The following is a 15,030-nucleotide window of genomic DNA, read 5'->3' as shown; positions in this document are numbered from 1 at the left end:
CCATAAGCATCTTCGGGTGTGGCCCAAAAAGAAAAAAAAAAAGAAAAATGCGCACAAGTGATTTTAATTTTAGTTGATTTTACCAACTATTGGAAATTATCACCCTTAGGAGAACCAAGGCCTGGACAATCTCATCAAAGTAGTCCCCTCAGCAAATAAGAAGCGAGTTTATTAAGATTATCAGAGACTCATGATAAACGCTCCAACTTACGCCAGAAATAGGATTATTTGTGTAACAACATTTTGGAAGGGTATATTTTGAGATGAAAATACATTCATTTATTTATATGTAAAATATTATATAGATTATTCTTTTATAAGTGCATTATAATTTTACTATAATATTATTTAAATTTGTAATATTGAAGCTAATTCTATATAATTTCAACATGAGAAGTTTGATACAATGATGTGACTAGAATTTTCCTCTAAAGATTATAAGTTTATAAAACTTAATAAACCAAAGAACAGTCACTTTATTATCTTTGAAAACTCAGTGATGAAATTTTAAATGACTCCTGAGAAAAATATAATATTCCTAGACTTGATTAAAATAGCTTATATGATATTGACATCAAATGTATGGCTATCTTCCTAAGAAGTTAAGAAATAAGAAAATATGAGATACACAATGAAACATAAATTAAGAAAATGGATCAAAGAAACTCCAAGCTATACCCAATTTTCCAAAAGAATTACAAGGAAAAAATTACAGACATAAAATTTCCTGATTTCAGGTGTAATTTATCTTATATTTTATGTTGTTTTAGCTCTGAACAAAGTCTTGATGAACTAATTAAAGTAAACCCGAAAGCTGTCAAAATCACAACTCGGTAAGAGAATATTATTTATTTATTTTGTTTTGTTTCTCAATCTTAGGCATAAGTTGGATATAAATGACTTGTACATTCAGCGGGTCAATTGTGTCACAATTTTTTATGTAACAAGAGACGAAGCTGAAAAAACATATAGTTATGAATTCACTTCTTTCAACTTCAAGTTAAGCAATTGAAGGGAACGGGATAGAAACATAGCTCATCTATAAATCATTTATATATTTTCTTTATAGTATTAATCCAGGCTGGAGTGATAGCACAGTGGGCTGGAGCGATAGCACAGTGGGTAGGATGTTTGCCTTGCACGCAGCCGACCCAGGTTTGATTCCTCTGTCTCTATCTGGGAGCCCAGCAAGCTACCAAGAGTATCCTGCCCACACGGCAGAGCCTGGCAAGCTCCCTGTGGTATATTCAGTATGCCAAAAACATAACAAGTCTCACAATGGAGACGTTACTGGGACCCCCTCAAGCAAATTGATGAACAAAGGGAGGACAGTGCTACAGTGCTACAGTATTAATGTTAATAATACCATTTGTTGGGGATTTATTACATTCATTAATGATAGTTAATTAGAAAAAATCTAACCAATTCATTATACTCATCAGAAATACTATTTAGTACTTTTTTAAGAAGAGTTTTTAGTAGTAATTTTATGAGATGTATTTCTTCTTAGATGGTTTGTTTCTTCCAAAAATGTTATGAACCTAAAGTTGATTCTTGGAATAAACTCTCTCCTACTCAGCTTATGTGAAGATTCTTGTAATATTTTACACACACACACACACACACACACTTAAGATATATATCAAAAAGTGTTTCATTATTTCCTTTTATGGATAGAAATCACAAACTTTTATAAATGAAAGGAATCTCATACAGCTCATATCCCAGTTAGTTTGAACAATTTTGAAAACCAACATTTCAGTCAACTTATTGACTCAGAAAGGTTACATGATTTGGCCAGGGCCACAAAGAAATCTAGTGGAAAACTAATAGTATTTCTGTGATCTATTTGGCAGTGAATAATTACTGAGCACCTACTGTGTTGGAAGCTTACAACTAGGTATCATTAGTTGCATATTAGGTATAATTATAGGCCGTGGATGCCAAAAAGAGAATTCAGTAGACATATTCAATCTTATTAACAGCAGGCAATTATCATAGATTAAAGCAAATTATGTACCAAGAGCACAGAGATGTTACCCCAAGACAATAATAGGTTGTCAATTTAATATATTACATTTTGGAGTACTTGTGTACTGCTTCCTGAATATAGAATGTCTTCTTAGCAAGTTGCATATTTTAAAAAAAGATACTGAATAGCTAATTTAATGGATGTGACAGGCATAAATTTGTAGTCGTGTTTCTTAGGAACAGGCAGTATCAGATTTGGGAAAGCCATAGAGATGATCCAATTCAATCTTCTCATTTTACAGATAGGAATACTGAGGTTCCTCATAGTCTTTTGATTAGAATTTTTCTAACCAGCAGTGCAAATAATGATCTTTAAACCACAGAAACAACTTTTGCCATAAAAAATGAATCATAACCAAATTCTCCAGAAATTCAAGACACTCCTAAAGCAAGTATTTCATTGCTCTTGCCACGGAAATAGAAGGAGGTATTTTCCTCCATTCATCTCACCTGCTCACTAGAAAGATTACTTTGTAAATGACAAAAGTATGAATGTGCAAATGATGTTAAAATGTCTTATAGCTTTTTAAATACTAAGAAGTAACAAGAGTTAACAAAAATTCTAACGTAGGGGCTGGAGCAATAGCACAGCGGGTAGGTCGTTTGCCTTGCACGCGGCCAACCCGGGTTTGATTCGCAGTATCCTCCCATATGGTCCTCTGAGTACCGCCAGGGATGATTCCTGAGTACAGAGCCAGGAGTAACCCCTGTGCATAGCCAGGTGTGACACAAAAAGCAAAAAAAAAAAATTCTAATGTAGGGGAGTGAAGAAGTTACTCAGTGGGCTAAGTGCCGGGTTTGCATGTGAGAGCTCTGGGTTCAATCCCCAGACTCCTGAGCACTGTTGGGGGCAACCCCTGAGACTGATTCAGGAGTAGTCCTGAGCTCTGCTTAGTTTGCTCCACCACCACTTGGCTCTGTCAAATTCTAATGTATCATTCACATTATTAATGTAAAATAAATGAAAGCAGTAACCTGACTAGGAAAAAATATTACATATATGGTTTAGATATGGGTTTTGTTTTTCTCAGGATTTTGAGACCCAGAAAAATGTCTATATATTTGTTGCTTTCAATTCTTTGAGATAAATTGTGTGCTAACAATCAAGATAATTTAAAGTTGTTACTGAGATTCTAATTTTATTAAATACAGTGATGTCTTTTTAGGAATAGTGGTAGAAAATAACATACATTTATGTTTCCTAAATTAATATTCAAACTGTGGGTCATAACCCACTAAAAGTTTTTATAATTGATATTGTCACTGGTTCATCAGAATGATCCCAAATTAAAAATAGTAAATAGCGTAGATAAGAGTTCTTAAGTAGTTAGGGAGTTATTTCAGAAAACATACAATTTTACAACACATGTGTCTATCTACATGTCTGAATTGAGAATATTAGACTGTGATGTAAAATGTATCTTTGAAAATCGATTTAGCATTGATTTATAATGTATAATTTAAGGATCATAAAGTCCACTCCTATATATGTGGATATCCCTCTACATACCCATTTTATTTAATTTATTTTATTTCTAATGCAATAACACTGTCAAACTAAGACCTCTATTCTCTCTACCTTTCCCTCTGTAACCACCCTATTTTTCAGAGTCTAAGGGTTATTTTTATTGTGTTTTTGCTATATAATTTGCTTAGGTAATTTATATTCTACATACGGGTGAAATCAACTGGTAATTGTCTTTAACTTTCTGATGATTTCACTTAGCCTTGTTATATATAAAATGAGTTTCTTAATGGGCTTGTGAAACAGTAACTTGGGTATTAGTTTTCTAGGTTATTGGATGAGTCACATTTTCTATGCTCATCAGAATAGTGAAAATAGAAGTTCTCTGTGTTTACATATTCTATGCAGTTTACTATCAAGCATACTTGTATCTGAATATCAGTTACACTAAAAGTATAAATGTATAAAATAAATGTATAAAATAAAAGGTTATTTTATACATTGAAATGTTGTCACTTTTGAAAGTATATCTCCTATGTTAGGTTTGTTTATAAAATAATCTGTTTAAGAGGTGGAAGTGACATCACTTTAAGGATTATTGGTTTTCAAATGCAGTTTGACATCTTTCCCAGGGGAACACTGGGCCTGGTAGTGAGGTGATGTTCTGTCTTGCTGGGAACCATCAGGCGACATCCAGAGTGCTCTAGAAGTTGTGCACTCCAGAGGAAGAAGCGTGGGGAACTCGAGCACATATCATACGTGTTCCACTTTTTAGAGCTATGGAGCATGAAAACCCCATTTATCCTTTTAAAATTTTTTGTTCATGTTGGGGGTCACATTTCTGTCTGTCTGTGTCTCTTGATTTTTGGGACATACCTATCGTGCTCAAGGCTTAGTCCTGGCTCTGTGCTCAGGGATCACTTCTGCTGGGGCTCAGAGGACCATAAGCAGTTCTAGGGGGTCAAACCCTGGTTGGATAAGTACAAGACAAATATCTTACCCACGGTACTATCTCTCTGGTCCCTAAACCCAGGGCTCATGCATACAAGGCATGTGCTTTACCAGTGAGTCATACCCCCAGTTTAGCTTTTTAACAAGTGTTATAATCAATGTATACAAAGAAATTATGTTTTAGATAGTTCTCCTATGTTGATCACTTCTTAAACAGTATTTAGGACACAAGTTTATTACCTATAATTTAAAATATTATTGGCAATTTCGTTCAGTGGAATTTTATCTACCATGAGTATGTAAGAGTAGTATGGAAAGGCTCAAATTAAGTGGTTGAGCTTTCCATAGGAAGCATGTTCTATGGAAAAATTTGGAGGGTAGAATGGAGGAGAGGAATGTCTTTTTCTCAGATCTTTCTGATTAATATTTCTCAAAATAAATGCGAAGCAGTTTAGAGAAACATATAGGACCACTGCTTTCTTCTTTTTTCCTCCTATAGGTAATTTTTTATTTATTATTTTATTATTTTCATTAGTGAAACACCATGACGTACTATTGTAGACTTACAATTTTTGTGCTTGGGTTTCAGTTATACAATGATTTAGTACCCATCCCTCCACCAGAAACCCAATCTCCGCCGCCAGTGCTCCAGTATCCTTCCCACCCCCTCTATCCCCCCCATCCCACCCCACCCCTGTGGCAGGGCATTCCCTTTTGTTTTCTCTCTCCTTTTGGCTGCTGTGGTTTGCAAAAGAGGCATTGAGTGGCAATCATGTTAGGTCTATAGTCTACTTTCAGCATGCATCTCTCATCCTGGGAGGATCCTCCCAACACCCTTTATTTGGTGCTCCCTTCTCTATCTAAGCTGCCTTTTCCCCCAGCATGTGCGGGTGGCCTCCAAGCCATGGAGTGAACCTCCTGGTACATATCTCAGGTGTTAGTCTCCTATTTTGTTACTTTATATTCTCCAGATGAATACAATTTTTCTATATCTGTCCCTCTCTTTATGACTCATTTCATTTAGCATGATACTTTCCATGTAGTACCACTTGTATGTAAATTTCATGACTTCATCTTTTCTAACAGCTGCATAGTACTCCATTGTGTAGATGTACCAAAGTTTCTTTAACCAGTCATCTGTTCTTGGGCACTCGGGTTTTTTTTCCGGATTTTGGCTATTGTGAATAGTGCAGCAATGAACATAGAAGTGCAAATGTCATTTCGACTGTACTTTTTTGCCTTTCTGGGATGTATTCCCAGGAGTGGTATAGCTGGGTCAAATGGGAGCTCAATTTCTAATTTTTTGAAAATCGTCCATACTGTTTTCCAAAAGGGCTAAACCAGTCAGTATTCCCACCAGCAGTGAAGGGGAGTCCCTTTCTCTCCACATCCATGCCAACACAGGTTGCTTTTGTTCTTTTGGATGTGGGCCAGTCTCTGTGGTATGAGATGATATCTCATTGTTTTCTTAATCTTCATCTCCCTGATGATTAGTGATGTAGAGAATTTTCTAATGTGTCTTTTAGCCATTCAGTTTTCTTCTTTGGAAAAGTTTCTGTTTATTTCATCACCCCATTTTTTGATGTGGTTGGATGTTTTCTTCTTGTAGAGTTCAACCAGTGCTTTGTATATCCTTTATATCAACCCCTTATGAGATGGATATTGGGTAAATATCCTTTCCCATTCTGTAGATTGTCTTTGTATTCTGGTCACTGTATCTTTTGAGATGCAGAAGCTTCTTAATTTAAGATAGTCCCATTTGTTTTAATCTGTTTCCACTTGGTTGGTCAGTGGAGTGTCATCTTTGAGGATACCGTTAGCCTCAATATCATGGAGGGTTTTCTGACCTTGTTTTCAATGTAAAAGGACCACTACTTTATAACCCTTAAAACACTGATACCAAGAATGAAAGAAAATCATTTGGAAACATTTCTCTGTAACTAAGAAACTGTTAGCACTTCAAGTAGGAAGTATATTTTTAGATTATTTCACTAATTTGAACATGAATGATTGAGTATAATTCCAATTTTGTGGTGATGGTGGTGGGAGGGACTTGGACCACCTTCAGCTGTGATCATAGCTTACTCCTGACTGTGTTCTCAGGAGTCACATCTGTGGTACTCGGGGGGGGGGGGGGACTGAATTTAGGGTTGCTGCATGCAAGGAAAGTGCCTTGCCTCTACTATATCCCTACCCTAATTCCATTTTGAAAAATCATAGCAGGGGCTGGAGCGATAGCACAGCAGGTAGAGCGTTTGCCTTGCACATGTCCTACCCGGGTTTGATTCCCAGAATCCCATATGGTTCCCCGAGCACTGCCAGGAGGAATTCCTGAGTGCATGAGCCAGGTGTAACCCCTGTGCATCACCAGGTGTAACCTAAAAAAGCAAAAAAAAATCATAGCAGAGAGAAGTTACATTTTTAATAGATTACTGGAGCCTTCTTGACCAACTTATGATGAATATACACTCTGTATTATAACTCATTGTTTTTAAATAGTATCTATTTTTAATTGAATCACTGTGAAATACAGTTACAAATCTTTCATGTTTGAGTTTCAGTCATACAATGTACGAACATCCATCCCTCCACCAGTGCACATTTTCCACCACCAATGTCCCCAATATCCCCCCCATTTTAAATAATATCTAATTTGATCATTTGATTTAAAAAATTGACAAGTATATTAAAGTCAAATTTTGTCTTCATAGTGTAAAAACATTCCAGGGTAAAGCTTTTGTTCTCCAGGAACTGTACTCCTCGAAGCAAGTATTATAAATCAATAGTCAAGCAATTAAAGAATAATTTTTTGCAATTAGAGATCATTGCTGATCAAAAAAGTTCAGATTCTCAATTAGCCAGTATGCTTTTGAAGAGACACAGGTAATAAACTGTCAGAGTAATTTTTCTTCTGAATAATCATAATTTATCTCGAAGAATTTATTAAAAACTTATTTCCAAAACGTTCTATATCTAATCAATCCTCTTATACTAAACTAAATTACCTAAAATACCTAATCAGCTCTTCCTATTTTCAATCAACTTAAACGTTTCTTATCACTAATACAAGCTGCTTTTTTTTCCCACTTAAAGAAATCAAGATCTTGATAAACTCATCAAAGTAAATCCTGAAACTCTCACCAACAACTTAAGGTATTAGATTACATTAATTTGTGTGTTTTGGTCACAAAAATTTTTTACTTTATTATTTCAAGCAAATTTATAAGCTTAATAATCTCACCAAATAAACTTTAAAATTAACCTATTGTTTTTTTTCTATTTAAAGAAACCAGGATCTCAATAACCTCATCAAGGTGAATCCTGAAGTCATCCAAAGCAATCAGAGGTAATCAAATAAATTCAGTCATTTAGTTTCCACTGTTTCTTGCTGGTAGGGAGTGGCTTTATAATGTGGCTCTATCGACCAGCACAAAAGACAAACCTATCGCTAATAGAACTTTTCTGTTTTCTCTTTTGAACAGCCCAGATAATCTTGCTAAGGTGAACCGTTCAGCACTCAGGAACTCTAAGCAGTAAGAAACTTTGCATGACTATTTGCACATGTATTTAAGCTTTTAGATTAGGAATTCATACCCTGTCTCTTCCTTCTTTTTTGAAAAATATGTCCTCTATTTTTCTTTAGTGTTTAAATGAGAACACATGTATAACCCATGTGTCTTCTGTCATCAAGGAAGTGTGTTACACTCTGCTAGAATCGATGGCACCACTTTGGAATCAGTCTGTACTTCCTTATTGCATTAAAGCAAAGAGTGGTTGATTTCTATAGGAAAAAGAATGAAATGAAATGTAAAGTGAAATGAAATAAGAAGAAAAAAACAGTCAGAGAAGTTGAACCAAATTGACGGTTTACATGGATGCTCACAGAGCAGCAGAACAGATACTCAGACTTTTAAAAGTGGGTACAGGGATATAGTTGAAAGGACTAGTCTGCATATTTTGCATGATAGAAGAGGGTTCTGTCTTGAACATTGTTCAAATACACCACTGGCACAACTCCTGAGCATCACTGCAGTGTTATGGAGAGGGAGATGTGCCCCCCCCCCAAATAAATGATTCATAGATAATGTGGATTCACAAAATATTGAAGCAAATTTTAACCTTCAACTTCTACTTTGAGTTCTACAAATCCCTTACAATTCACTTTAAGACTCTAGATAATATTCCAGAGTTTGTATTTTAAGACCCTATTGTTCTACTGATTTGAAATGTTATCACAACACCTACATAGTGGGGAATCATACTGATAATATTGAGATGAAGACAGCAAATTACATATGGAAAAGTGCCTTGAAGTGATAGAACAAGGACTGTGTAATACACTGATTGACTTAGCTCCTATATCTCCCTGTCTACCTACTACCTTAATACTTAGCATTACTCTTTCTGTTTCCTGGCTTTTTTCACAGGGGAATTGGGTATCTCAAGTGAGAAAGTACAAAGGGTACTAAAAAGCAGCTGCTATGTAGTTTGCAGCATTTACTGAGTATATATGCAGAGGTTCCCAAACTTAGTTAACCTGCTTCCTCCTTTACACACACACACACACACACACACACACACACACACACACACACACACACACACCCCACTCAGCAACCCCATGGAAATCTATCCTCTTTAAGCAAACAGACAAAAAGTGGGAGCCAGATACATAGTATAACCCTTAGGGCACTTGCCTTGCATGCAACTGACCCAGTTTTAATCCCTGAAAATCCATATGGCCTGTGATCCCAGCCAGGAGTGGTCCCTAATACTGGTGATGGGATTGGTTCTGGGAAATTGTATACCTGAAACTTGATTATGAATAACTTTGTAAATCACTGTCGGTACCTTGATTAAAAAAAAAAGAAAACCAAAAGGGACCCCTTAATTGCACATAGGCCATTTTCACCCTCTCAAATTGTTCAGTGACCCCCAAGGGGTTGGTATCACTGAATTTGAGAAACACAGGTCTAAGTATATTAGGTTTTGGAGTCACATCCAGTAGTGACCCTTATTTCGGTCTTATTCTTGGCTCACTCAGTAGGAACTCAGGAATGCTGGTGGTGCTTGGGGGATAATATGCATTGCCAGGGATGTAACTGGTGTTACTATGTGTTAGCAAAGTATCTTAACTCCTGTACTATCTCACCAGCTCTCTACATATTTAGTCCATACAGCCGTCCCATCAGAAATATATTCATATGTCCAATGTGGAGAAGAGAAATAATTCAAGAAAGATATGGAATAGCCCCAAAACACGTTCTGGATCTAAATTCAGATCCTTCGGGTGCCACAGTCTGTACGTGCTCCCAGCCATCATAGGCCTAACTCCATGATACTCCATATTTCTCATCTGTGCATGTGGACCACAGATATGAAAGGCCAGTTTTATTGTTTTTCCATCAACTCCTAATAAACTCCCTATAAAATAAAAGCATTCCCAGTATGTAGATAGGATGACAGTAAAAAAGGAAATTAAAAAAATGTTAGCCATCATATTTCTTTCAGATGGCAGCTTGGTCCACAAATATAACCTAACAATGCCTATGATTTTTGTAGTTACTGTGGATTTGTAAATCAAACAGGATATGCAAGCATCATTACAACACAGACAAATAGGAGAGACTGGTACCCGTGACAAAACAGTGACTTCCTGCAGTTGGTTCTGCTGCCTATATCTATAAAGTATCTCTGCTGCCCGCTTGTTTGAATGGGCGATTTTGCGTGCCTCTCAGGAGGAATAACAGCCATAAGGCACTTTTACAGCCAATTCAGCATGACAGAAGTGTTGATTATTTAATAGTGTCACAGCAGTGAAGCAGAGGAGGTTTTTTTTGTGTGTGTGTGACTTTGCTGACATGTCTGGCAGCTGTACATTTAATTCGCAGTGAGGGGTGGGATTAACTTCAGTCACTGATCAGAATGTAAGCGTTGCATTCTTCTAGGGCCACAACAACCCAAACAAAGGCGATGTGGATTTTCATCCATTCAGGGAGATACTGCAGGAGTTCCAGCAGTGAATTTCATGTTTGCACAAACAACATTAAAGAGAGATTGCATTTTTCTATGGCCTCTAAAGTGCTGCTCCCAAGTGAAGATTGAAAAGTAGGATGACACTGTGTCTCTACAGTTAGACAAGGCATAATTCATTTGAAATAAAAAATGTTATTCTGAAATATTTCTTATATTATCCTTCCAGTCATTTAAAAACTGTCCTATAAGACACAGACGTTCCAGTATTTGTATTAGCAAGAGTTCCTTTTTCTTCCCATCTTATTACATATTTCTTTTCTTTCTGCTTAAAACAGAAGGTTGGTATAGGGAGCCAGGAGTCCCAACACTTTTTGCTGGTTCATTATCTAATCTCGGTAGGTTACCTGAATGCTTCTGTTTATGTTAGTACCTTAGGCCCTGCTACTACTACAGAGAAGAATAAAGGTCAATCTCCTAACTGGTCCCTCTGCTGCCACTCTTACCTTTGCCCTCCTATTTGCCACAATGCAGTTATCTTTCTAGGATCATGTCATTCCTCTGATAAAATTCTTCAGTGACTTACCATTGACATTGTACAATAACTATAGTCCTTAAAGTGGTTTCCAAAGTGATCTATGATCTGGCGTCCATAGGCTTCCTATTATTATGCTCCAAAGTCCACCTAAATACTCTTTTATCTCTATATTCCTTACTCCTCCTCCATTGCAATTGCACCCATAACTTCTTATTCTTTCAGTATCATTCTAATTTTCTCTTAGTCTCTATGAAGGTCAGTATGACACACTGTGCTATAGTAGATCCTTCTCTGGATGTTGATGTTCTCTCTCCTTCACATCCCAGAGCACTTGTCTCTTAGAGCAAATTATTATTTATCACCTGTCTCTGATTTTAGTTTCTTTAGGGGACATGCCTGATGGTGCTCAGGGATATTTCAAAATTGGTGGCTCAAGAGTCGTTCCTAGAATTACTGGGAGACCAAGAGGTGCTAGGGATGAATTCTGGGTTGCTGCATACAAAGCATATGTGTGAGTCATCTAAGCCATCTCCCCAGGACTGGTTTCTAAAGGGAGTATTATTTCTGTCTTGTTCACTTTTTTATGTATAGTATATAGCACAATATCTGGCACATATTAAATTCTATAAGTACTCCATAAATTAAAGATTAATCTCAAATTAATTAAGACCTTATGATCATTCACTTAGACTATTGCTTTCCAGTTCTGAGTTCCGTGTACACCACCACACTAAAGGAATATGTAGCGTCTGACATGACTCCTTGCTTGAGCCAACAATTATTTTTTTGCTTATGACAGAGACAAAGTGAATGATGATGAATTAGAGATACTGAATTTCTTGACCACATCTTATATTTAAACTATGTAAATTATTCAATCTCTCCACGACTGTTAATTTATTTAACACAAATCCTTTAAGACTCCCTCACTGAAACAAATTATAAAATATGTAAGTATGGCCCCATTTGACATGTCAATGAGAGTTATGGAATTATATAGCTTATTTATCTATATTCCACACTCTTTACAGAAAGATAGATATTTCTTCTCAACTAAAGCTTAGTGACTAAGACTTGACTGTTGTATAAAAGTACCATAGTAAAATTTTTTTGTGTTGAAGTTCTTAATTTTGCAAAGTGTGAGATACTCTACAGAAGCAATTGAAGTAGCTGTCAAGAGAGAAACATCTTGTAGCTTTTAATAAATACCTCCCACACCTTCATAAGAGAGGAAGAGCAGTTTGGAGTGAGAGATGACTTCACTCATGCATAACTAATCCTAAAAAATTGTGAGAGACATTATAATACCCTGATCTACAGAATCCCTATTTTTCCTTAATATTCTCTGTAAGAGGGCATGTTGTACTACTTAAAAGAGCAGTGGAAAGTAAAGTACATTGTAATAACATAGATAAAATATTTTTCCAAATATTGCAAAATTACATTAGAAGCACTTTTAGTTGCAATAATTAAAATCTCTTCTACAATTTTTCACTGTATCTTGAGAATTGGTGACTTTTCTTGGAACTCCTAAAGATACAAAATGATAAAAACCTTCCTTCCAAGGCAGCAGCCTTTACTTGACCTTCTCACATTTGACTGGGCGTCTATAAAAATCTGCTTTTCACACTTTGACTCACAGTTCCTCGTCTTCTTTTCACAGCATGACAAGACACAATGTAATAGCTGTGGTCATAATTAAAGAATTAAAATTTATTTTTGAAATCTCCAAATTGGGAAGCTTTCTGAGGAATCTAAACTTGTATTGGAGCTTCAAGTCTTTCTGATGCCGCCCATCAGGAAACAAATACACATTCTGTGCTTTTCGTGATATGTAATTTTTATTTGTGTGAAAAATTCATGTAGGTTCACGATCACAATCATGATCATCCTGTTGTTCATCGATTGCCTCAAGCAGGCACCAGTAACGTCTCCTTCTTCCTAGCCCTGAGATTTCAAAAGAGCCATTTCAATGCTCTTTCAGGGTTAGGAGAATGGGACCCATCATTGTTACTGGTACTTGGCATATTGAGCACAACACAATCATGTAGATTATTCACATTAAAATTGTATATTCTATAGTGTCAAACTTGATATGTGACACTGTTTGATAAAATCAAGAAAAGTGCTGTAAAACCATAATAATATGAATTCACAATTCAGGGATTTGTAATTATGGCATGTGGGAAGTGTGCATCTTTGCAGGCAAGCATAGGTTCCAGCTTGGGCTTATCTGCCTGGAGTTGGATTTGTAAGATTTTCGTCTTCTTCCTCAGGTGCAAACCCAATTCTACTCTCTCTGACAAGCTAAGATCTCAAATATTATGTCCTGCAGGGTGATCTGTAAAGGTGGCCAAGGAGGCAAAGATGAAGTATGTACAGATGACAGCAGTTTCTGGAATGTGCCAAGGGAAATGGACTGTGAGCAACAGACTGAGAAACTAAGTAGTAAGGGCTGAAATCGATGTGGTTGAAAGAACCACTGTAACAAGATACAAATGTCTTAAAACAGGAATATATTTTCTTGTGGGTTTGGAGGTCTAGAAGTCCAAGAAGAATATGGCAGTAGGGCTGGTTCCATTTGAAAGACAAGAGATAAGGCTCTGTGGTAGGCCCCCCTCTTGATTTGTTGAAGACAGCCATCACCCTGTGTCTTTACATTGTTTCTCTTTGTTTATCTGAATCCAAGTGTCCTCTTCTTACAAGGATACAGATTAGGGGCCACCCTAAGGATCTCATTTGAACTTGATTATCAATACTAAAAAACCCAAACAACCCCACCCTGTCTCATAAGAGTCACATTCTGACCCAGAGAATCAGGATTCCAACATAAGCATTTGGAGGTGTAATGGCAATGGTGCTGGGAATTTGAGAGAGGTTAAGGAATACAACATTCAAAACTAAGGAAAGATGTGGGCCAATCTCTGTGGTGTGAAATGGTATCTCATTGTTGTTTTGATCTGCATCTCCCTGATGATTAGTGATGTAGAGCATTTTCTCATGTGCCATTTAGCCATTCGGATTTCTTCTTTGAGAAAGTTTCTGTTCATTTCGTTGCCCCATTTTTTGATGGGGTTGGATATTTTCTTCTTGTTGAGTTCAACCAGTACTTTGCATATTCTTGATATCAACCCCCTTGTTGGATGTGTATTGGGTGAATATCCTTTCCCATTCTGTAGACTGTCTTTGTATTTTTGTCACTGTTTCTTTGGAGGTGCAGAAGCTTCTTAGTTTAAGATAGTCCCATTTGTCTATCTCTGTTTTCACTTGCTTGGTGATATCTTTGAAGATACCGTTAGCTTCAATATCATGGAGGGTTTTGCCGACTTTGTCTTCAATGTACCTTATGGACTCCGGTCTGATGTTGAGGTCTTTAATCCATTTTGATCTTACTTTTGTACATGGTGTTAGGCAGAGATCTGAGCCCGTTTTTTGCATGTAGCTGTCCAGTTTTGCCAGCACAATTTGTTAAAGGGACTTTCCTTGCTCCACTTCACATTTCTTGCTCCCTTTGACCCAGCAGTACCATTCCTGGGAATATATCCCAGAGAGGCAAAAAATTATAAGCAAAGTCACAACTCTACTTGTTTGTTCATTGCAGCACTGTTTACAATAGCTAGAATCTGGAAAAAATCTGAGAGCCCAAGAACAGATGACTGGTGTGTGCGGGTACTGTAAAACAGGAATTTTCTATTTTTTATCTAAGCGGTAGGGCGTTCGCCTTACAAGCGGCCAACATGGCCGACCCGAGTTCGATTCCTCCGCCCCTCTCGGAGAGCCCGGCAAGCTACCGAGAGTATTCGATATGCCAGACACAGTAACAACAAAGTCTCCAATGGAGACGTTACTGGGCCCGCTCGAGCAAATCGACGATCAACGGGAGGGCCTTTACCTTACCTTACCTTATCTAAGATGCAACTATCTTTTCTGATAATTTTTTCTAATATAAAGAAATGCATTGTTGAAGCTATTATGTGTTTTTACATATATTTTGCTATTCTTCCCCCTATATGTTGGAGTGGGAGGGATTTTAAAACAGAAATTCCCTATGTTTATCTTTCTACATGTATTG

The 15,030-nt window shown here is 36.8% G+C and overlaps 1 protein-coding gene across 1 annotated transcript in view; it reads left to right on the top strand.

Moving 5' to 3' along the window:
- The window catches only part of SCEL (sciellin), an 86,691-nt gene that overhangs the window by 57,707 nt on the left and 13,954 nt on the right, over positions 1-15,030 (top strand). The window contains exons 23-27 of the mRNA XM_056109976.1: positions 110-162; positions 771-833; positions 7,541-7,600; positions 7,734-7,793; positions 7,930-7,980. Coding sequence (XP_055965951.1) covers positions 110-162; positions 771-833; positions 7,541-7,600; positions 7,734-7,793; positions 7,930-7,980 — 287 coding nt within the window. The remainder of the gene's footprint in view (positions 1-109; positions 163-770; positions 834-7,540; positions 7,601-7,733; positions 7,794-7,929; positions 7,981-15,030) is intronic.

Source organism: Sorex fumeus, unplaced genomic scaffold (assembly GCF_029834395.1).
Source record: "Sorex fumeus unplaced genomic scaffold, SorFum_2.1 ptg000008l, whole genome shotgun sequence".
NCBI lineage: Eukaryota > Metazoa > Chordata > Mammalia > Eulipotyphla > Soricidae > Sorex > Sorex fumeus.
Note: the sequence above shows the minus strand (reverse complement) of the source record. Positions and strands in the feature narration are given on the sequence as shown.